The following is a 22,360-nucleotide window of genomic DNA, read 5'->3' on the forward strand; positions in this document are numbered from 1 at the left end:
CTTCTTATAAAATCAAATCTGCTTAGCTGAACGTACGTCTATCAAAATACAAGTGAAGCCCCACAGCCAACTTTCAGCTTACAAGCAGAGTAAGAAAGAGAACTCAAAATCCATATGTAAGTAATAGTTATTGTAGTCTATTTCATACATAAACCAGACAGAGCATCCCAACTATTATAAGTTAAAAGATTTCCAAATGAAGCAAAGTAGAGAAAAGTTCTGTTGAGTTTACATAACAACTAGTTTCTCTCTCCCATGAAACATAGCAAAGTACTTAAGACATTTGTTTAAAAAAAACAAAAACAAAAACCTCAGCCATTCTTTTCAAGAATTCAGTATCACTTCAAATATAAATTTCCTCCTTAATCATTTAATTGACATGTATCCCATCAAAGCATGCAACTGTCAGTCATACACAGCATCCAGCATGCACCATGCAGTAAATTGACAGCAGAGGTTAACAACCTGGAAGCATAGGATCTGAGAATGTGAGAGCAAGTTAAGGACAAGAGTTCCTCTCCATTGTCACTGAGGGTCGAGAAGCAATGCTGAAGCGTAGAACAGTGAGAGTGGGGGAAATACAGTTTGTCCAACACATAAACATATCTCCGCAAGTGGCGGCAGGTATAACTGAAAGACAAGGGTAAAAGGAGAAAAACAGAAAGAGAGTTTTCCTTTGAAAAAATAAATCATTCTTAATGACCTCAAAGCTTCCTGTGTGTTTTTACTAAATGGTGCGCAAGAAAAAACGACTTTTAAAAGAGAATATTAAAAAGAAAACAAACAACCTGAGTTTTTTTAAAAAATGGACAAAAGACCTAAGCAGACACCTCACCAGAGAAGATATACAGAAGGCAAATAAGCATAAGAAATGGTGCTCTACATCATATGTTATGAAGGAAATACAAATTAAAACAGTGAGATACTGCTACACACCTATCAGAATGGCCAAAATCCAGAATACTGACACCACCAAATGCTGACAAGGATGTGGAGTAACAGAAATTCCCACTTATTGCTGACAGCAATGCAAAATGGTACAGTCATTTTGGAAGACCATTTTAGATTTCTTACAAAACTAAACACGTTCTTACCATATAACCCAGCAACCATGCTTACCCAATGAGCTTGTTTACCCAAATGAGCTGAAAATATATGTTCACACAAAAACCTGCACACGTATGTTCATATCAGCTTTTTTCATCATTGCTAAAACTTGGAAATCACTAAGATGTCCTTCAGTAGGTAAAAGGATAAATAAACGGTGGTACATCAGAGAGTGGAATGTTATTCAGCACTAAAAAGAAATGAGCTATCAAGTCATGAAAAGATATGAAGAAAGCTTAACATGCATATTACTGAGTGAAAGAAGCCAATTTGAAAAGGCTATATAATGTATGATTTCAAATCTATGATACTCTGGAAGAAGCAAAACTATGGCAACAGTTAAAAAAAAAAAAAAAGTCAGTGGTTGCCAGGGGTTGGTAGGGGGGAAGGGATTGGTAGGCAGTGAAACTATTGTGTGTGATACCATAATGGTGGATACATGATACTATGCATGTGTCCAGATCCACAGAACGCAAAACTCCATGGGTGAAACCTCATGTCAACTATGGAGTTTGGGTGATAATGACATGTCAAGTAGGTTTACCAGTTGTAACAAATGTGTCACCTCTGGGGCAGAGTGTTGATACTGGGCAAGGCCAAGTGACAGAGGAGGCAGAAAGTATGGTGGGAATTCTCTGTACTACCTGTTCAGTTGTGCTAGGAACCTAAAACTGTTCTTAAAGAAAAAATTTATTTAAAAGGAAAATAATGAGATATACTGACAGAGGGAAAAGTCTAAAAATACGATGTCATTCGTTAACTATATAAAATTTGTCTTGGTAGAGCAAAGTAATGTGAGCTATTCCCTCTTTGCAGTATTACAAATAAATTCCTGGGAGACAGGCGAGACTACTACAGCAATGTGGAAGATGCCATGGTACAGGAATACTGAACTAAGAGTCAGAAAACTTAGAAGTCTAGATTCAGCCCAACCACTGGCAGTTTTATAATAGTTGGCACTTGATCTTATCTAAGCTTCGATTCCACAAACCGCAACATGAAAGTTAAAAGTTTCAATTACTCCAAAACTCTGAAGTAATATTATAAAATAATTTAATATTATTATTGTCAGAGCAATTTCATTTGTGTCACATTTTAGATTACTTAAAAATAACAATTTTGAAAGAGAAAAATATCAAATCAATTTGACAAAGTCAATTAACCAAATAGTAAACACATCAATTGGTATGCCTAGACTATTTGTCTTTGAGAACCATGTATCAAAAACCATACCAAAAGTATATCAAGTTCCTAAGAAGGCAGCAAGTAATCTTTAAAGTGTGATAGAACTGAAAATAAAACTAAGAGATGTAAAGATTAGAAATAGGTAATATTGCCAAAAATGGACAATCCAATCACCCACTCAACCAAGTAATGAACCAATCAAGTAATCAGCCACCTGGTATCTATAGAGTACGATCTACTGCATGTAGGAACAGTGCTGGACGCTGAAGAGAAGTTGAGGAGGAAAATACACACAAGTCTTACCGATATATACACCTTACAAGATAGAAAGATGTTAGACAATAACAAAATTCTACAAAAATTGTACAATTTCAAACTTCAAAGTGCAATAAGCACTCTAAAGGAAAAGTACAGAATGCTTCAAGAGGAATAAAATGGAGATCTTGAGATCTGGAGGCTGAGGAAGGGCTTTTACAAAGTGAATTATAAGCAGACATCTTAAGGAAGTATTCAAGTTAGCTAAATTAACAGTGTGGGCTAGGGAGGGGGACATGATTCAATTAAAAACTATTACAAGCAATACATGACTGTGGTAAAAAAAAAAGTGAGTTCAAAATTAAAAAGCCTTCCTCTATTAAAAAAACAATCAGTTTTTAAAAAAATACCATGGTTCTATCACAATGATATGAAAAAATGATGAAGTATTCAAAATAAATAAAAAGTTAATCACAAATATGTATGAAGAAATCTTTAAAATGATAGTGAAGACTACACATGGACATCACCAGATTGTCAATACTGAAATCAGACTGATTATATTCTTTGCAGCCAAAAATGGAGAAGCTCTATACAGTCAGCAAAAACAAGACTGGGAGCTGACTGTGGCTCACATCGTGAACTCCTTATTGCCAAATTCAGACTTAAATTGAAGAAAGTAGGGGAAACCACCAGACTATTCAGGTATGACCTAAATCAAATCCCTTACAATTATGCAGTGGAAGTGACAAAGATTCCAGGCATTAGAGCTGATAGACAGAGTGCCTGAAGAACTATGGATGGAGGTTCCTGACATTGTACAGGAGACAGGGATCAAGACCATCCCCATGGAAAAGAAAAGGAAAAAATGCAAAATGGTTGTCTGAGGAGGCCTTACAAAAAGATGAGAAGAGAAGAGAAAGGCAAAGGAGAAAAGGAAAGATATACCCATGTGAATGCAGAGTTCCAAAGAATAGCAAGGAGAGATAAGAAACCCTTCCTCAGTGATCAAAGCAAAGAAATAGAGGAAAACAACAGAATGGGAAAGACTAGAGATCTCTTCAAGAAAATTAGAGATACCAAGGGAACATTTCATCCAAAGATGGGCTCAATAAAGGACAGAAATGATATGGACCTAACAGATGCAGAGGATATGAAGAGGAGGTGGTAAGAAAACACAGAAAGTGAAAGTGAAAGTGAAGTCGCTCAGTTGAGTCTGACTCTTAGCGACCCCATGGACTGTGGCCCACTAGGCTCCTCTGTCCATGGGATTTTCCAGGCAGGAGAAGAACTATACAAAAAAGATCTTCATGATCCAGATAACCATGATGGCATGATCACCCATCTAGAGCCAGACATCCTGGAATACGAAGTAAAGTGGGCCTTAGGAAGCATCACTATGAACAAAGCTAGTGAAGGTGATGGAATTCCAGTTGAGCTATTTCAAATCCTAAAAGATGATGCTATGAAAGTGCTGCACTCAATATGCCAGCAAATTTGGAAAACTCAGCAGTGGCCACAGGACTGGAAAAGGTCAGTTTTCATTCCAATTCCACAGAAAGGCAATGCCAAAGAATGTTCAAACTACTGCACAATTGCACTCATCTCAAACGCCAGGCTTCAACAGGACCTGAACCATGTACTTTCAGATGTTCAAGCTGGTTTTAGAAAAGGCAGAGGAACCAGAGATCAAATTGCCAACATCCGGTGAATCACTGAAAAAGCGAGAGAGTTCCAGAAAAACATCTATTTCTGCTTTATTGACTACGCCAAAGCCTTTGACTGTGTGGATCACAACAAAGTGTGGAAAATTCTGAAAGTGATGGGCATACCAGACCACCTGACCTGCCTCTTGGGAAATCTGTATGCAGGTCAGGAAGCAACAGTTAGAACTGGACATGGAGCAACAGACTGGTTCCAAATAGGAAAAGGAGTACCTCAAGGCTGTATATGGTCACCCTGCTTATTTAACTTATATGCAAAGTACATCATGAGAAACGCTGGGCTGGAGGAAGCACAAGCTGGAATCAAGATTGCTGGGAGAAATATCAATAACCTCAGATATGCAGATGACACCACCCTTACGGCAGAAAGTGAAGAACTAAAAAGCCTCTTGATTAAAGTGAAAGAGGAGAGTGAAAAAGTTGGCTTAAAGCTCAACATTCAGAAAACTAATATCACGGCATCCGGGTCCTATCACTTCATGGGAAGTAGATGGGGAAATAGTGGAAACAGTGTCAGACTTTATTTTCCTGGGCTCCAAAATCACTGCAGATGGTGACTACAGCCACGAAATTAAAAGATTCTTCCTCCTTGGAAGAAAAGCTTTGATCAACCTAGACAGCATATTAAAAAGCAGAGATATTACTTTGCCAACAAAGGTCCTTCTAGTCAAAGCTATGGTTTTTCCAGCAGTCATGTATGGATGTGAGAGTTGGACTATAAAGAAAGCTGAGCACTGAAGAATTGATGCTTTTGAACTGTGGTGTTGGGAGAAGACTCTTGAGAGTCCCTTGGACTGCAAGGAAATCAAACCAGTCAATCCTAAAGGAAATTAGTTCTGAATATTCATTGGAAGGACTGATACTGAAGCTGAAACTCCAATTCACTGCTTCTGATTGGAAGCAGTGACTCATTCGAAAAGACCCTGATGCTGGGAAAGATTGAAGGTGGGAGGAGAAGGGGATGACAGAGGATGAGATGGTTGGATGGCATCACTGGCTAGATGGACATGAGTTTGAGCAATTTTTGGGAATTGGTGATGGACAGGGAAGCCTGGCATGCTGCAGTCCATTGGGTTGCAAAGAGTCGGACATGACTGAGCGACTAAACTGACTGACTGACGAATGGATTTCACTTCTATGTGAAAATCAAACAAACAACAATCCAAGCCCATAGATAGAGAGAACAGACTGGTGGTTGCCAGAGGCAGGGCTGGGGGTGTGGGGTAAAATGGTGAAGGTGGTCCAAAGGTACTAACTTCTAGTTCTTAAAATACACGCCATGCATGAAGACGTAACGTACAGCATGGAGAGTAAAGCTAGTAATACTGTATTGCATACTTGTTCTCTTCACTCAGATGCAGAGTAAATCTTAAAAAGTTCTCACTTAGAAGAAAAAAAATCTGTGATTATGTATGATGACAAATGCTAACTAGACTTACTGTGGGTTTTAGACTTATTATTATTTTTCAATACACACAAATATCAGATCATTATGTTGTACAGTTGAAACTTTCTCTGGTGGCTCAGCGATAAAGAATCTGACTTCCAATGCAGGAAATTCGGGTTCAATCCCTGGGTCAGGAAGATCCCCTGGGGAAGGAAATGGCTACCCACTCCAGTATTCTTGACTAGGAAATCTCATGGACAGAGGAGCATGGTGTGCTACAGTCTATGAGGTCACAAAGTGTTGAGACATGAGACTTAGTGACTAAACAACAATAACATCTGAAACTAATAATATTATATGTCAATTACACCCCAATAAAAAATAATATTTAGAAAATTTTAAAATAAAATAGTAGTAAGGAAAAATTTTAGACTCAATAAAACAGAAAAATATTTTTATACAGGAAACTCTAGGACTGTAAAGTTATTAAATGTTCATGTTATTCTAAAAATTAATATGCTCACAAATATCAGTAAGATTTTTTAGAAACTAGATAATACTAAGGTTCATATAGAAAATTAAACATTTAAGAAGGGCCAGGAAATCCTGAAGATGGAACCAACTCTACCACCTATTAAAATATACTCTAAAGCAACACTGTCAGAAAGTTTGGTACAGTGCATGAGCAGACAAAATACCAGAACAGACTGAAACAGGACAGGAATCTAGTACAAATAACTAGAAAAAAAAATACAGCTGACTCTCTACTTTGCCTCTTAAAATAAATTCAAGTTGGTCAAAGACTTGAAGGAAAAATAATGCTACAAAAAAGTTCAAAAATAAACCATACACCTGAGAATCATTTAAAAGTAAGACTCATAAATTTGACCACAAAAAATGGAAAATATGAACGGAGGAGACGATCAGTTTTCACCCTGTATCATCTTTTGTACTATGTGAGCTTTCTGCCATTTTCATGTATCAAGGAAATAAAGAATTAATTTTTTAAAATTTAAAGGGGCACAGGAGCAATACTTTTGATCAGAAGGAATATCTTAAAGCAGGGCAATCTAGGCGCGTTCACAGACCTGAGAAGTTCAGTATGGTGGTTGTAACAGTGAATAAATAGTCAAAGGTAAGGCAGGTGCATGCAGGGGCTTGTGGGCTGTGTTTATCCTATCATGGAAAATTAAGGAAGGGATTGAGTAGGGGGGGCCACCAGGTCTGATTTACATTTTTAAAGATACATTTCTGCAATGCAAGGATAAAAACTGGAGAGGGGTAAAAGTTGAAAGATAAAACTAGACTCGGGCAAGAGTAGAAAAGCAAAGACCAGTGAGAAGCTACTGCAACAGTGTTACGCGAATACTGCTGATGGGCTGGGCAAAGAAAAACCAGTAAAACCTGCGTCCTGACTGGAGTGGGAGTGATGTCAGTGGAGGAAGATGTCAAGAAAAACTCCGATTTCTGGTATTATGAACTGAATGAAACTACACACGCTGAGACAGGAGAAACTGGAGGAGAGGTGGGTTTTATGGAAAAGATCATGACTTTGGTTCTGAACAGACACAATTTCAGGTACTGTAGTTGTGAGATGTCAGGAAATGTTGCTATATGTCTAAGTCTGAAGCTAGGAGAGGAGTGGAATAACCCAGAGATACAGATAAATACAGACACTGACACATACATGGAAATCAAAAGTCTGAGAGCATGTCTGAGACAATCTACAGTCAAAGTGATGAGACAGAACCAGGCCCCAGGAATTACAGTGCTTCCACATTAGAGAAAGGGAGAGAGGGATGAGGGAGGAGAGAAGCTGGTAATGAAAACTGAGTGGCAGCTAGGGTGACAGGAAGAAAATCTAAGAGTGTTGCCAAAAATCAACAAAAAAAGTGTTTCAGGACGGTCTTGGTAATAATATACCTTTAAGACAATTTCCATTTATGCTAAACAAATAATAAACTTTTCAAACTGTATGACTAAAATAGCTAAAATATTTTCATAAACAGAGCTACTGTTCAATTTAAGGTTCATTCCTTTTAATCCTCTTGAAATATTCTTTATTTTTTAATAGAGATTGAATGGAAATACCCCAGGTGACTATCAGACATGTCAGAGCTGTATTCTCATTATGTGAAAAACTCTTTGGTTTCATACTTCAAGCTTACAACAACAACAACAACAACAACAAGGAATGAACAAAAAAACAATAAAACTAGTTTTTAATAGCTATCTTTTAAACACACACAATTCTATCATGAAGTCTATCTGCATGTTTTCACAGCAATTGTAACAATGGTAAAAAATGAATTCAGAAATTCAGTAAGCCCCTAGACTTTGAAATTGCTGTTTGAATCCAGTTCCTTCAGTCTATAGTCCTTAAATATAAATCAAGGCACAATCCCTATCAAGCTACCAACAGTATTCTTCACAGAGCTAGAACAAATAATTTCACAATTTGTATGGAAATACAAAAAACCTCGAATAGCCAAAGCGATCTTGAGAAAGAAGAATGGAACTGGAGGAATCAACCTACCTGACTTCAGGCTCTACTACAAAGCCACAGTTATCAAGACAGTATGGTACTGGCACAAAGACAGAAATATAGATCAATGGAACAAAATAGAAAGCCCAGAGATAAATCCACGCACATATGGACACCTTATCTTTGACAAAGGAGGCAAGAATATACAATGGATTAAAGACAATCTCTTTAACAAGTGGTGCTGGGAAAACTGGTCAACCACTTGTAAAAGAATGAAACTAGAACACTTTCTAACACCATACACAAAAATAAACTCAAAATGGATTAAAGATCTAAACATAAGACCAGAAACTATAAAACTCCTAGAGAAGAACACAGGCAAAACACTCTCCGACATACATCACAGCAGGATCCTCTATGACCCACCTCCCAGAATATTGGAAATAAAAGCAAAAATAAACAAATGGGACCTAATTAACCTTAAAAGCTTCTGCACATCAAAGGAAACTATCAGCAAGGTGAAAAGACAGCCTTCAGAATGGGAGAAAATAATAGCAAATGAAGCAACTGACAAACAACTAATCTCAAAAATATACAAGCAACTCCTACAGCTCAACTCCAGAAAAATAAATGACCCAATCAAAAAATGGGCCAAAGAACTAAATAGACATTTCTCCAAAGAAGACATACAGATGGCTAACAAACACATGAAAAGATGCTCAACATCACTCATTATCAGAGAAATGCAAATCAAGACCACTATGAGGTACCATTTCACACCAGTCAGAATGGCTGCAATCCAAAAGTCTACAAATAATAAATACTGGAGAGGGTGTGGAGAAAAGGGAACCCTCTTACACTGTTGGTGGGAATGCAAACTAGTACAGCCACTATGGAGAACAGTATGGAGATTCCTTAAAAAACTGGAAATAAAACTGCCTTATGATCCAGCAATCCCACTGTTGGGCACACACACTGAGGAAACCAGAAGGGAAAGAGACACGTGTACCCCAATGTTCATCGCAGCACTGTTTGTAATAGCCAGGACATGGAAGCAACCTAGATGTCCATCAGCAGATGAATGGATAAGAAAGCTGTGGTACATATACACAATGGAGTATTACTCAGCCATTAAAAAGAATTCACTTGAATCAGTTCTAATGAGGTGGATGAAACTGGAGCCTATTATACAGAGTGAAGTAAGCCAGAAGGAAAAACACCAATACAGTATACTAACGCATATATATGGAATTTAGAAAGATGATAACAATAACCCTGTGTACGAGACAGCAAAAGAGACACTGATGTATAGAACAGTCTTATGGACTCTGTGGGAGAGGGAGAGAGTGGGGAGATTTGGGAGAATGGCACTGAAACATGTAAAATATCATGCATGAAACGAGATGCCAGTCCAGGTTCAATGCATGATACTGGATGCTTGGGGCTAGTGCACTGGGACGACCCACAGGGATGGTGTGGGGAGGGAGGAGGGAGGAGGGTTCAGGATGGGGAGCACATGTATACCTGTGATGGATTCATTTTGGTATTTGGCAAAACTAATACAATTATGTAAAGTTTAAAAATAAAATAAAATAAAATAAAAAGAAAAACCCTAAAAAAAAAAAATCAAGGCACAGAAAAATGACTTTTAATTACCATGTTTTTTGTCCCCATAGTCCACTGTGGTGATTAAAACCAGGTATTATAATCCCCAGTTAAGGCAAAACCAATAAAATATTGTAAAGTTAAATAAAACAAAATTTAAAAATATATATAAAATATTATAAAAAAAACAAATAAACTTCAGAATAAAGAAGTGACATGTTAACTAACCTGTCAGTTAGTAATGGAAGAATTCTACCCAGTGGAATCCACCAACTGTGCTGTCACACTCAAGCCCAGAGGCCTTCTGACTGTGTCAATGAATAACCAAGTCCAGGACCCACCTGCTCTGGAAGTTCTCCAAAGTCCTATTCCTGCTCACTTCTTCCAAATAAAAGTACAAGAGAAGATGGGGTTAAAATTTTTTTAAAAACAGGTTTAGGAAAGTTATGACCAATCTAGATAGCATATTTAAAAGCAGAGACATTACTTTGCCAAGAAAGGTCCTTTAGTCAAGGTTATGGTTTTCCCAGTGGTCATGTATGGATGTGAGAGATGGATGGTGAAGAAAGCTGAACGCTGAAGAACTGATGTTTTTGAACTGCGGTGCTGGAGAAGACTCTTGAGAGTCCCTTGGACTGCAAGAAGATCCAACCAGTCCATCCTAAAGGAGATCAGTCCTGGGTGTTCATTACAAGGACTGATGTTGAAGCTGAAACTCCAATACTTTGGCGACCTCAACCCTAATGCTGGGAAGGATTGGTGGCAGGAGGAGAAGGGGATGACAGAGGATGAGATGGCTGGATGGCATCACCGACTAGATGGACATGGGTTTGGGTAGACTCTGGGAGTTGGTGATGGACAGGGAGGCCTGGCGTTCTGCGATTCATGGGGTCACAAAGAGTCAGACACAACTGAGCGACTGAACTGAACTGAACTGAACAATTAAATAGGTATTTTTACTGAATCTTCAAAAGGATTCTAGGGCTCAATCCACCAAAGGAAAGCAAAAACTAAAGAAAACATAAAAATTGTGCTCTTTAAAAATGCACATCACTATTAACAAGTGATCACAGTGAATATTAACATCAGTCAAGCAGACCTCATGAGTCTCCTGATATGATCACAGCAGAACTTAAGTCTAACCACACAAAATCATCAGGCAAATCCAAACTGAGGGGTATTCTTTAAAAAAAAAAAAAGAAAAAGAAAAACAAACAAAAAACCCTCTGTTTTGCTCACATTTTGAAAGATAAGGAAAAACCAACCAAGGGACTGTTCTGGATTAAAGAAGAATCAAGAGGACAACTAAAATATAGTATGTGATTCTGGGATTGGATCCCAGACAAGAGGAATAAAAAAGCATTTTTTTCCCCCTAGAAAGGAAATCAGTGGGGCAAATGACAAAATTTGAGGGCTTGTAGATTAGACAAGAGTATTTTCTCAATGTTAATTTTCTAACTTAAAGAAATATACACTGAAGTTCTTGGTGGTAAAAGTACATCTTGTTTATAAACTTATTCTCAAAGTTTCAGGAAAAAATAGAACACAATATAGCTAATATGGTGAAAACTTAACATTTTGGGAATTTGAGTTAAAGGTTAAGAAATCTTTATACTACATTTTTAAGTATGCAATTTCAAAGATTTTCAAAAATGAATATTAAAACATCTTAAAGCTTAGGATGTCAGAAAAACTAGAGCGTGGGAAGTAAGCAAATGCGGTCTGGAGCTATCCCATAAAAAACAGTCACTGTTACTTAAGAGTTGCACTTTCATAAAAAAATAAATTCCCCTTAGTGCCTTCTTATATGAAAATGTCCAAGGTTATGCAATGTATAGTTCTGAAATGTTACTTGATATGGTCATGCCTCACCAAAGTAAAATATGAAAATGTTCTGTCCTGGAACAACATTTAAGTCTGTAAAAGACCCTCAAACCTTAAGCAAAAGAGTGATGCTTTAAAAAGACCCTGGGGTCAAGCTTTCTAATAATGCATTTTACAATACTTTGACAAGAAAACTACAACATAAAAATGAGATTACCAGAGGCAAGTTAAACTTTATGGACTACCAAAAATATTCTGTGTATTTCTTTCCAAACTCTGTTTTTGTTTCATTCTCCTTCCCTTCCTCTTGCCCTCTTTTACTTTCTTTCAAAAAAGTTTGTCAGAAGATTCACCAGTATGTTCAAAATACCAAGAAAACTAAATTAATAATAAATGTTTAGGACCAGTATGAAGAAAATTATAAAAATTTATTATTGTGCATAAAAAAAGTCTTCAATAAATGAACAGACACCAGTATGCTTCTGGATGAGAAAACGAAGTACAAAGAAGGCCATTATCCTCCACAGATTCAAAATCTCAATAGGAATATTTGATTTTGACAATATAACTCTCTCACAGTGATTCCTAAATTTCTTTTAAGTGTTCATCTTAAAAGCCAATAAAAGATATGGATTCCCTTACAGTAAGGTGTACCAAGTCACACAAAGTATTTTATATAAAATTTCAAGATCTTCAGAGGATGCCTCAAGTCCATTCATATGACCCCTACATCCCAGATGCATGAAGCACAAGTATAGAGCAACTGTGTAGAAGAAACAGGTAAAAGATCCAAGAAGACTGAAAAAGAACAGTAATTAGGAGGAATTTAACCTTATGCTATTCAAATATGTAAGTCTATAATAATAACAGTATCAGGAAAAGGTACTAAAAGAAAAAGACACATATGAATCAATAAAACTAATACAATTATGTAAAGTTTAAAAATAAAATAAAATTGGAAGAATAAAATAAAATTGGAAGAATAAAAAAAAAAAAATTTAAAAAAAAAAAAAAGACAGAGGAACATATCCTCTGATAGGGTAATTGTTCACCCAAACAAGGTAGTCAATAAGTCATAGTGCAGAGAAGACTAGAATAGTGGTCTCCTGACATATTCTGGGCAATTTCTGCCAGTTATCCCCCAAAATGAAAAATTTTTTTCTTCTTTCTTAAATCTTATAAGTTATCTTTCTTTTGAGAGTATCTTTAGTCAAACCAAAATTAAGTGATTGTTAATAAAAACCCACATAGGAATAAAAAATAAAAGAAAACGCAGATAAAAAAAAAAAAAATATATAACAGCCAAGAAAACCAAAAACCAGAATCCAGTATGTGATAAAGTTTGCCATTTAAACTTTGGAAGGGAGAGGGACTTTTTTTCTATATATGGAAAAACCAAGCAACATATGTGAAAACGAACACACAAACAAAAACCCTCCAGGAGACATATATCTTACACAGCAAGTCAAACAAAATTCAAATCAACTAGAGCTGAATGTAAAGAAAGATCCATCAAAGGACAAGAAAAATAAAGGAGGGAAATGGGAGATGTAGCCATAAGAAAATGTGTTATTGATATGACTTTATAAATATTCAGAATGTCAAAGAATCAATAAAATTAAAAGAGAACACAAATATTTATAAGACAGTCGATTTTTCATTGTGTCTATATAGAGGTCTTTAAAATAAATAAATGATGAAAAACAGAACTGATAAACCAAGTGCACATGCTAATATTTCATAAAATACATAAGCAATAAACATTTGAAAACAGTTTACTCTCACCAGTGATTTAAAAAAAAACAAAATTTCAAGAAATACCAATTTTTGGCCATCAAAATGGAAAATGTCTTTAAAAAAAAAGCTGATGGGAATGGCAAGAATACAGGAATATGGACATTTCATGAACATGGGATTTGATCTCACTGAACATACAGTTGAACAGAGGAAGACTGAGAATACATGAGTTAAAAAAAAAGAAAATTTCAGTTAATAAAATACATAAAATATGAAAAAGGTGGTGGGAGAGGGACTGGAGGGCTAGTTTGGGTGGTTCGGAAAGGCTTCACCAATGGAATAACATTTGAGCTGAGAAATGAATGCTGAGAAGAACTACAACCTCAACTTCTCAAGTACTTCAAAATACTATGAACTATCTTACATTCTTTACTCCATAACTGAATAAAAACATTTGCTACTTTAACTGAAAGAGGTATGAATAAACTTTAACAGGGCTTAGACATGAACAAGACTGTGAGGTTTCTCAGTGGATGGGACTGGAAAATAAGGATGCTTGATAATAGGCTTGCGAGGGCAACATGAGTCATCATATTCAATCTTCTACCCACAACACATGTCTTTCAAAGCACTCTTGCAAGTTGCTCATGTTGCTCTTACCATACATCTTTAAGCAAAAGAGACTGCTCTAATTTGACAAATAGCCCCATCCCACAGATAAGTAAGTGCAACAGTTAGAATATTATTCTTTAAAGTAAGTGGAATTTCTACCCAGTTATGAAATCCAGAATTAGATATACAAAATTTTTCTCTCTACATAACAGAGTGATCAAGGAGGTCATAATAAAATAAAATAAACAAGAAACAAAAATGCATTAGTTACAACTGGAGGTAATAAGGACTCTTGAAGGGAAGGAATTAATTAAGTATTAATCCTACCTTTCCAACTAAATGTAACTGGAAAAAAGAATTCCACTTAAAAATACACTTGTAATATTATAATTAAAATTTTTCCTTTTGGCAGCCTGCAATGAAACCAGTCAATCATCAATAGATGAAACCATCACACATAAGACCAACAGTGAAATTCAGAACGAAGGGAAAATGTCTCCTATGCAAGTGAAAGACAGGGTGGCAGGAGCAGACCTGGCAGGAGAAGAGAGGTAGAGGGGGCCTCTCTTTATCCTAAGAACAATGGCAAGCGTCTGAAGTCTATTAAGTGGAAGAGTTACAGGGTAAGATTTGCATTGGGGAAGGATCAGTCTGGCTGTAGACAGGTGAATTGGTAACAGACCTGTTAGGAAGTTACTGCAGCCGAATAGGGTGCTAAGGCAATGGGTAAAGAAGTGAAGCGAATGAATTTGACAGAGTTACTTACAAGACTGGGGCCTGAATTGGATGCGGGATGTAAGAGAAAGGAAGAGTCAAAAATGACTTCCAGCTTTCAGGCTTGCATAAAAGGTGATGTCATTCACTGAAGCAAGGAACAGAAAGAGGATCAGGGAGTGCTAGGAAAGGAAAAGACTTCCATTTTGGACTTGGTGCCTTTGAGATGATGCTGAGAAACTCGAAGATGATACCACGTATCTGACTGCACAAAAGGTTTCAGAAGTCCAAGGGCGGTCTAGCCCAGAGATGTGTGTTTGTGAGTCATCCACACCTAAGTGGGAGTGGCTGAGACCACCTATGGAGGGAGCGGAGGTGACTTTGAGAAACGCCAACATTTAACAGCTTCATAAGATCATGTTAAATCTAAACTAGAGGAAGACAAACTTTCACAGAAACAAACAAACCAATCAACCCACAAGGAAGATGAGGACATCAAGAAGAGACTGTTTTAAGGAAAAAGTAGTTTAAGGAAAAAGTAGTTAGAAGGGTCAAATGCAACTGAGGAGACAAGAGAAAAAAAATGTCCCCTAGATTTAGAAATATGAAAGTCACTGGTGAGTAACACTTCATTTTGTTAGCAAAATAAAAAAAATACCATTCATTAAAACACACACTTGGATACAAGACATATTTAATATCATTGATTAGCTCATTAACATGCATTAAATATCATTAAGTTGCCAGGGATGACTTTTGCAAATCAAAAAATTTATAAAATCTCTCTCATACACATAATTTTACACAGGATAAAACTTCCAATACAATGTGGATATCTAAGGATAACCAAGAAAATAAGCAAAGGAAAATCTGGGACGAGTGTCAGGAAACTAACTACACAGCAGCGGTGGAAGCACAACCCTTGAATCATTTAACTCCCTGGCAGCAGAAGTCCTTTTTCCTGGAGCAAAATCTATTGCCAGCAATGAAGATCCTGAGACTCTCTAGTATGAAGGATTAACAGACTGGCCCAAACATTGGAAAATACATTTAAAGGAACAATCTAGTACTAGCTCAGAAAGGATGAAATGACTTAATATGCCACTGCCAGGTCTAGAAAGTAATAGAGATTGTAATAATAATTAAAAAGGATCTCTTCAACAACAATGCAACAGTATGATATAAACTTCTTCTCTGTGATTTATTTCATGTGTTAAATTCAAAATAAGAAAATCCCCTAGATTTGCAGTGTAACAAATATTTTAATCAGAATTTATACTATCATTGATGCTAAAAATTAATCAAATTCTCTAATTTAAGAATCTTCAAATAAGCACTTGCATCCTAAATTACTTTCCTTGAGATCAACAGACTTACAATGTGAATTTAATCAGAAAATTTTAAAATAGGCAAATATTTCATGTCTTCCACCCACTTTTAATTGTTTTTTTGATGTTAAGTTGTATGAGCTGTTTATATATTTTGAGTATTAATCTCTTATTGGTTATATTATTAGCAAATATTTTCTCCCATTCAGTAGGCTGTCTATTTGCTTTGTTAATGGTTTCCTTAGCTGTGCAAAAGCTTTTGAGTTTCATGAGGTCCCACTGGTTTATTTTTGTTCTTATTTTCTTTACTTTAGGAAACAGATCCAAAAAAAACAGAGGACATGCAGGTGGCCAACAGGCACATGAAAAGATGCTCAACATCACTAACCATCAGGGAAATGCAAATCAAAACCACAGTGAGGTATCACCTCACACTAGTCAGAATGGCTAGCATAAATTACCAATGTTGGTGAGGACATGGAGAAAAGGGAATCCTCTTAAACTGATGATTTAAAGGTAAATTGATACAGCCACTGTGGAAAACAGTATGGAGGTTTCTCAAAAAACTAACACTACCATCAATTCAGATCAATCACTCAGTCGTGTCTGACTCTTTGGGACCCTATAGACTGCAGCATGCCAGGCCTCCCTGTCCATCACCAACTCCCAAAGATTGCTCAAACTCATGTCCATCGAGCTGGTGACACCATCCAACCACCTCATCCTCTGTTGTCCCCTTGTCCGCCTGCCTTCAATCTTTCCCAGCATCAGGGTCTGAATCGAATGAGTCAGTTCTTTGCACCAGGTGACCAAAGTATTGGAGCTTCAGCATCAGCCCTTCCAATGAACATTCAGGATTGATTTCCTTTCAGATTGACTGGTTGGATCTCCTTGCAGTCCAAGGGACTCTCAAGAGTCTTCTCCAACACCACAGTTCAAAAGCATCAATTCTTCGGCACTCAGCTTTCTTCACAGTCCAACTCTCACATCCATACATGACCACTGGAAAAACCATAGCTTTGACTATACAGACCTTGTTCGTCAGCAAAGTGATGTCTCTGCTTTTTAATACACTGTCTAGGTTTGTCACAGCTTTCCTTCCAAGGAGCAAGCATTTTTTAACTTCATGGCTACAGTCACCATCTCCAATGATTTTGGAGGCCCCCCCCAAAAAAGAATTTCTGTCACTGCTTCCACTTTTCCCTCTTCTACTTGCCACGAAGTGATGGAACCAGATGCCATGATCTTAGGTTTCAATGTTGAGTTTTAAGCCAGGTTTTCATTCTCCTCTTTTACTCTCATCAAGAAGCTCTTTAGTTCCTCTTTGCTTTCTGCCATTAGAGTGGTATCACCTGCATATCTGAGGTTGTTGATATTTCTCTCAGCAATCTTGATTCCAGCATGTGATTCATCCAGCCCAGCATTTCACATGATGTACTCTACATAGAAGTTAAATAAGCAGGGTGACAAGATACAGCCTTGAGGTACTCCTTTCCCAATTTTGAACTACTGAACCACTTTGAGTCACTTGTTCCATGTCCAGTTCTGTTGCTTCTTGACTGAATACAGGTTTCTCAGGAGATAGGTACGGTAGTCTGGTATTGTCATCTCTTGAAGGATTTTCCACAGTTTGTTGTTATCCACACAGTCAAAAGCTTTAGTGTAGTCAATGAAGCAGAAGTAGTTGTTTTTCTGAACTCCCTTGCTTTCTCCGTGATCCAACTGATCTTGGCAATTTAATCTCTTGTTCCTCTGCCTTTTCTAAGCCCAGCTTGTAAGTCTGGAAATTCCTGATTCATGTACTGCTGGAAGCCTAGCTTGAAGGATTTTGAGCATAACCTTACTCTCATGTGAAATGAATGCAATTGTACAGTATTTGGAACATTCTTTGGCACTGTCCTTCTTTGGGATTGGAATGAAAACTAATCTTTTCCAGTCCTGTGGCCACTGCTGAGTTTTCCAGATCTGCTGACGTATTGAGTACAGCACTTCTAACAGCAGCATCTTTTAGAATTTGAAATAGCTCAACTGGAATTCCATTACCTCCACTAGCTTTGTTTGTAGTAATGCTTCCTAAGGCCCACTTGACTTCACATTCCAGGATGTCTAGCTCTACGTGAGTGACCACACCATCGTGGTTATCCAGGTCATAAAGATATTTCTGGTATAGTTCTTCTGTGTATCCTTGCCACCTCTTCTTAATATCTTAATATCTCCTGCTTCTGTTAGGTCCTCACCATTCTGTCCTTTATTGTGCTCATCCTTGCATGAAATATTTTGACAGCTCCAATTTTCTTGAAGAGATCTCTAGTCTTTCCCTTCTATTGTTTTCCTGAACTGCTTTGCATTATTCATTTAAGAAGGCCTTTGAATCTCTCCTTGCTATTCTCTGGAACTCTGCATTGAGATGGGTATATCTCTCCCATTCTCACCTTTTGCTTCTCTTCTTTCCTGAGCTTTTTGTAAAGCCTCCTCAGACAACCATTGCCTTACTGGATTTCTTTTTCTTTGGGATGGCTTTGATCATTGCCTCCTGTACAATGTTAAAAACCATTATGTATAAAATAAGCTACAAGGATATATTGTATAACCTAGGGAATATAGCCAATATTTAATAATCACTATAAATGGAATATAACTTTTAAAAAGTTTGAATCACTATATTATATACCTGTAACACAGAACACTGTACAAGTGCACTAAAACTAAAAAGAGGGCAGGAAGCAGTGGAAAAAAGGCCAATACGTTACACAGCAACTTCACGACACCACTGTAAGTGTACTTGCTTACGAATTTTAAAACATGTTTTAAAATAGACATTTGATGGTATCTATAGGATTAATCATACAATCTTTTAGGGACAAACTTTATTTCCAAGGATGTTTTTGAGAACCTCAACTTTGCTTTTGGAGACTTGATCATAGTTTTTAGAATCTCTCCTTTTTATAGAAAACCAAGAAGTTAAAGACACTGATTTTCACATATGTACTACAAAAGCAAAGGCGATAAGTCACTTGAAAATATTTTTAAGTTTTATAAACAGTGTCATATATACCAAATACCTAAAAATATTAGACTAAGCAGATGGCAACTTACATGGCACTCATTAAGTATAACATCACCCCCTTGTTTTAAAGATGATGTTACAATCTATATTTATAGGTGTGGATAAACAAATCGATTTATTACCAGAGTTCCTTTTTACATGGCATATGTATTTTTAAAAGTCTTTTGGCTTTAGACAAGGCAACTATTTAAAAAGAATGTCACCGTGGCTCTCCATCACAGTTTGCTCTCCAAGTGCCCAGTAAGGCCACGCAGCAATGTGGAGCTGGCTTGGTTCCCAGCAATGCAGTTATGCTATATGGCCTGAAACTGTATTTCAATGTGTTAATAGTGTTGCTGTCTATCCTACTTGTAGTCTAATAACAAGGTCTAAGAAATCCACAAATGCAGACATTCATCTCAAGTTCCTTTATTCAAGGAAATAAAATTTACTTGAAAACAATTTCTTGATTAGATTTGTTTACAATTTATATTTTAAAAGAAACATTTTTATATGTCATTATGTTCCTCTTTATGTCAAGGGAAATGATAGATTGACACAGCACACATTTAAGCGATGCCACCCACAGATGCCAAATTGGTTCCAGTGGGGGTGGAGTTAACTCAAGGAAAGAAAGACCTAAAGCACTTCTCTTTACAGAAATAGCTATTAAAGACAGAGAACTTAGCCTGAATTTTTTAAAATTTATCTTTACACATCACCTTGGGAAATTAAGAGACTTGTTTCTAAAAATCTAGTCTTCAAGAGACATTCATGATGACTATACGCTACATTCAAGTGTTGCTCAGTTCACAAACATCTGTCTACACTAAGTAGTCTGGGTATAAACACTAAGAATGTAATGGAAAGACTGAGTTCACAATGAACTAGGTACAAAATAGCATATTCAGCACATTTTATGGCCATCAAAAAAGCTTGATCACTTCTATGGTCATTTTATTTTACAAACTCTCTCTTGACAAAACGGAGAAGGCAATGGCACCCCCTCCAGTACTCTTGCCTGGAAAATCCCATGGATGGAGGAGCCTGGTAGGCTACAGTCCATGGGGTCGCTAAAGTCGGACACGACTGAGTGACTTCACTTTCATGCATTGGAGAAGGAAATGGCAACCCACTACACTATTCTTGCCTGGAGAATCCCAGGGACAGGGGAGTCTGGTGGGCTGCCGTCTATGGGGTCGCACAGAGTCTGACACGACTAAAGTGACTTAGCAGCAGCAACTCTTGACAAAAAGGCACAGAAAGATTTACAGCTATTGTAAAATTATTCTGAAAAATCTGAGTTCCAAGTCTTAATTCTCTCAATCTACATGGCACAAGTCTCAGCTCAGAGAAGTAAGATAATCTGGAGCCATGAGAAAAGGCCAATTCTGTTAGGACTAATTAAATATTTATGTCACATCTTTTCTATGGCAGATAGAGCTAGAAGAATACACACAAGATAAAAATGCTACACAAAATCTATTGAGGTCATTAAAAATAAGAACAAGCCTTCATATATAGAAATTATGCTAATAACTCATCATCAGAAGACCATTTTGGAGTCATTTTTTTAGTGTGCTCATGGATATACACTGAAAGAACCACACTCCTTCACTTTTCACCCACACGGACGTGGTGACATACTCTATACCCACATCTGTGAGTTGGCAGGCAAGGATCATGGGAGTTTTCTGCTATAAGAATGTGGTCATTGTGAAATTGAGAAAGCTCCCTGGTGGAGGTGGGTGGAGATGAAAAGCCTGATCTTGGTCTCACCAGCCTAATGCTCTCACCAACTGAACTCGAGTATTAGCCTTACTGCCACGGTAACTGACAGACACACCAGGACACCGTTCCTTGGGTGAGAAGACAGGCATATGTTCTTTTGCCTCTGGGTCTTTGCACCTGCTGCCAAAACTATCTGGAGATGTTCATCCCATTTTCTTGTCATTTTGGCAAATTCCTCTTCCTTCGTTCAGTAAGGGTTTCTTCAAGTTGCCAGTCCAGGTTCAACGCAGGATACTGGATGCTTGGGGCTAGTGCTCTGGGACGACCCAGAGGGATGGTATGGGGAGGGAGAAGGGAGGAGGGTTCAGGATGGGGAACACATGTATACCTGTGGCAGATTCATTTTGATATTTGGCAAAACTAACACAATTTTGTAAAGTTTAAAAATAAAATAACATTAAAAAAAAAAAAAGTAAGTGTTTCTTTCCTATGAGACCCTCTCTGATGGCTTCAAGCACATTTTGGTGCTTTCCATTCTAGTTTCCCATTTTGCCTTGTGCTTACTGCCAATATACCACTTAACAAAATGTACTTGTACCGTCTTCCTATCTGTCTGCTCACTCAACCATAACCTCTTTGAGGGCAGATGCTGAATTTTCATGTTTGCTTTCCTAGCACCCAGAACAATGCCTAGCATTAAGAAAGCACAGTATTTACTGATTCACTAGAGGAAAATTGACAGAAATTAATGTCCCATATTCAATAATCCCAAGTTATCCTGTTTATGAGAGTATCTGTGCATTTTATACTACAATGACAATCACACTGTAGGCTGGGCCGGGATTCAGAGTCATAACCATAAACATAAAATTACTTCCTTCCTTAGGAGTAAGCAAAGGTCTACAAATCACTAGCAACAGGAACTGACACAATAATTTCTCTCAAAGGGCCTAACTGCTAGATTTTTTAAAATTTAAAAAGAATTCCATGTCATTTATTTGGGTGTGGAGTTGCAGCAGACACAGTTAGTTAAGATGAGGTTATATTGGAGGTTCCCCTGGAGAAGGAAATGGCAACCCACTCCAGTACTCTTGCCTGGAGAATCCCATGGACGGAGGAGCCTGGTGGGTTACAGTCCACAGGGTCGCAAAGAGTCGGACACGACTGAGCGAATCCTTAGTACTTAGTAGTATACTGGAGTAGGGTGGGCACTTAATCTAACCTGACTGATCTCCGCATAAGAGGAGAAGAGAGACAGAAACAGACAGGGAGAAGATGCCCTTTTGATAACAGAAGCAGAAACTCAAGTGATGTAACTATTAGCCAAATAATGCCAAGGAACGCCAGCAGAACCAGAAGCTAGAAAAGGAACGGGAGTATTCTACCCTACAGGTTTCTGAGGAAACGGCCTTGCTGACAACTTGCTTTTGGTGTTTTAGCGTCCAAAACTGTGAGATGATACATTTCTGCTGTTTCAAGCTCCCAGTTTCTGGTACTGTGTTACGGCAGCCTTAGGAACCTATTTAATGGTACAGTGGGCAAGATGCGACCATTCAATTGGAAATGAAGAGAATATCCATCATCCCATCAACACGACCCCTCCCCTGTGGGCTCCGCCCA

General features: G+C 37.5%; 1 protein-coding gene across 9 annotated transcripts in view; it reads right to left on the minus strand.

The window, feature by feature from the left end:
• DYM (dymeclin) overlaps nucleotides 1–22,360 on the minus strand; it is a 400,415-nt gene that overhangs the window by 174,332 nt on the left and 203,723 nt on the right. For 5 of the 9 annotated variants that reach the window (XM_061400128.1, XM_061400131.1, XM_061400127.1 and 2 more), the window contains one exon: nucleotides 466–630. The exons of the other annotated variants lie outside the window; for them this stretch is intronic. In XM_061400128.1, coding sequence (XP_061256112.1) covers nucleotides 466–630 — 165 coding nt within the window. The remainder of the gene's footprint in view (nucleotides 1–465; nucleotides 631–22,360) is intronic. 9 annotated transcript variants of the gene reach the window in all.

Source organism: Bos javanicus, chromosome 24, assembly GCF_032452875.1.
Source record: "Bos javanicus breed banteng chromosome 24, ARS-OSU_banteng_1.0, whole genome shotgun sequence".
Classification (NCBI taxonomy): Eukaryota; Metazoa; Chordata; class Mammalia; order Artiodactyla; family Bovidae; genus Bos; species Bos javanicus.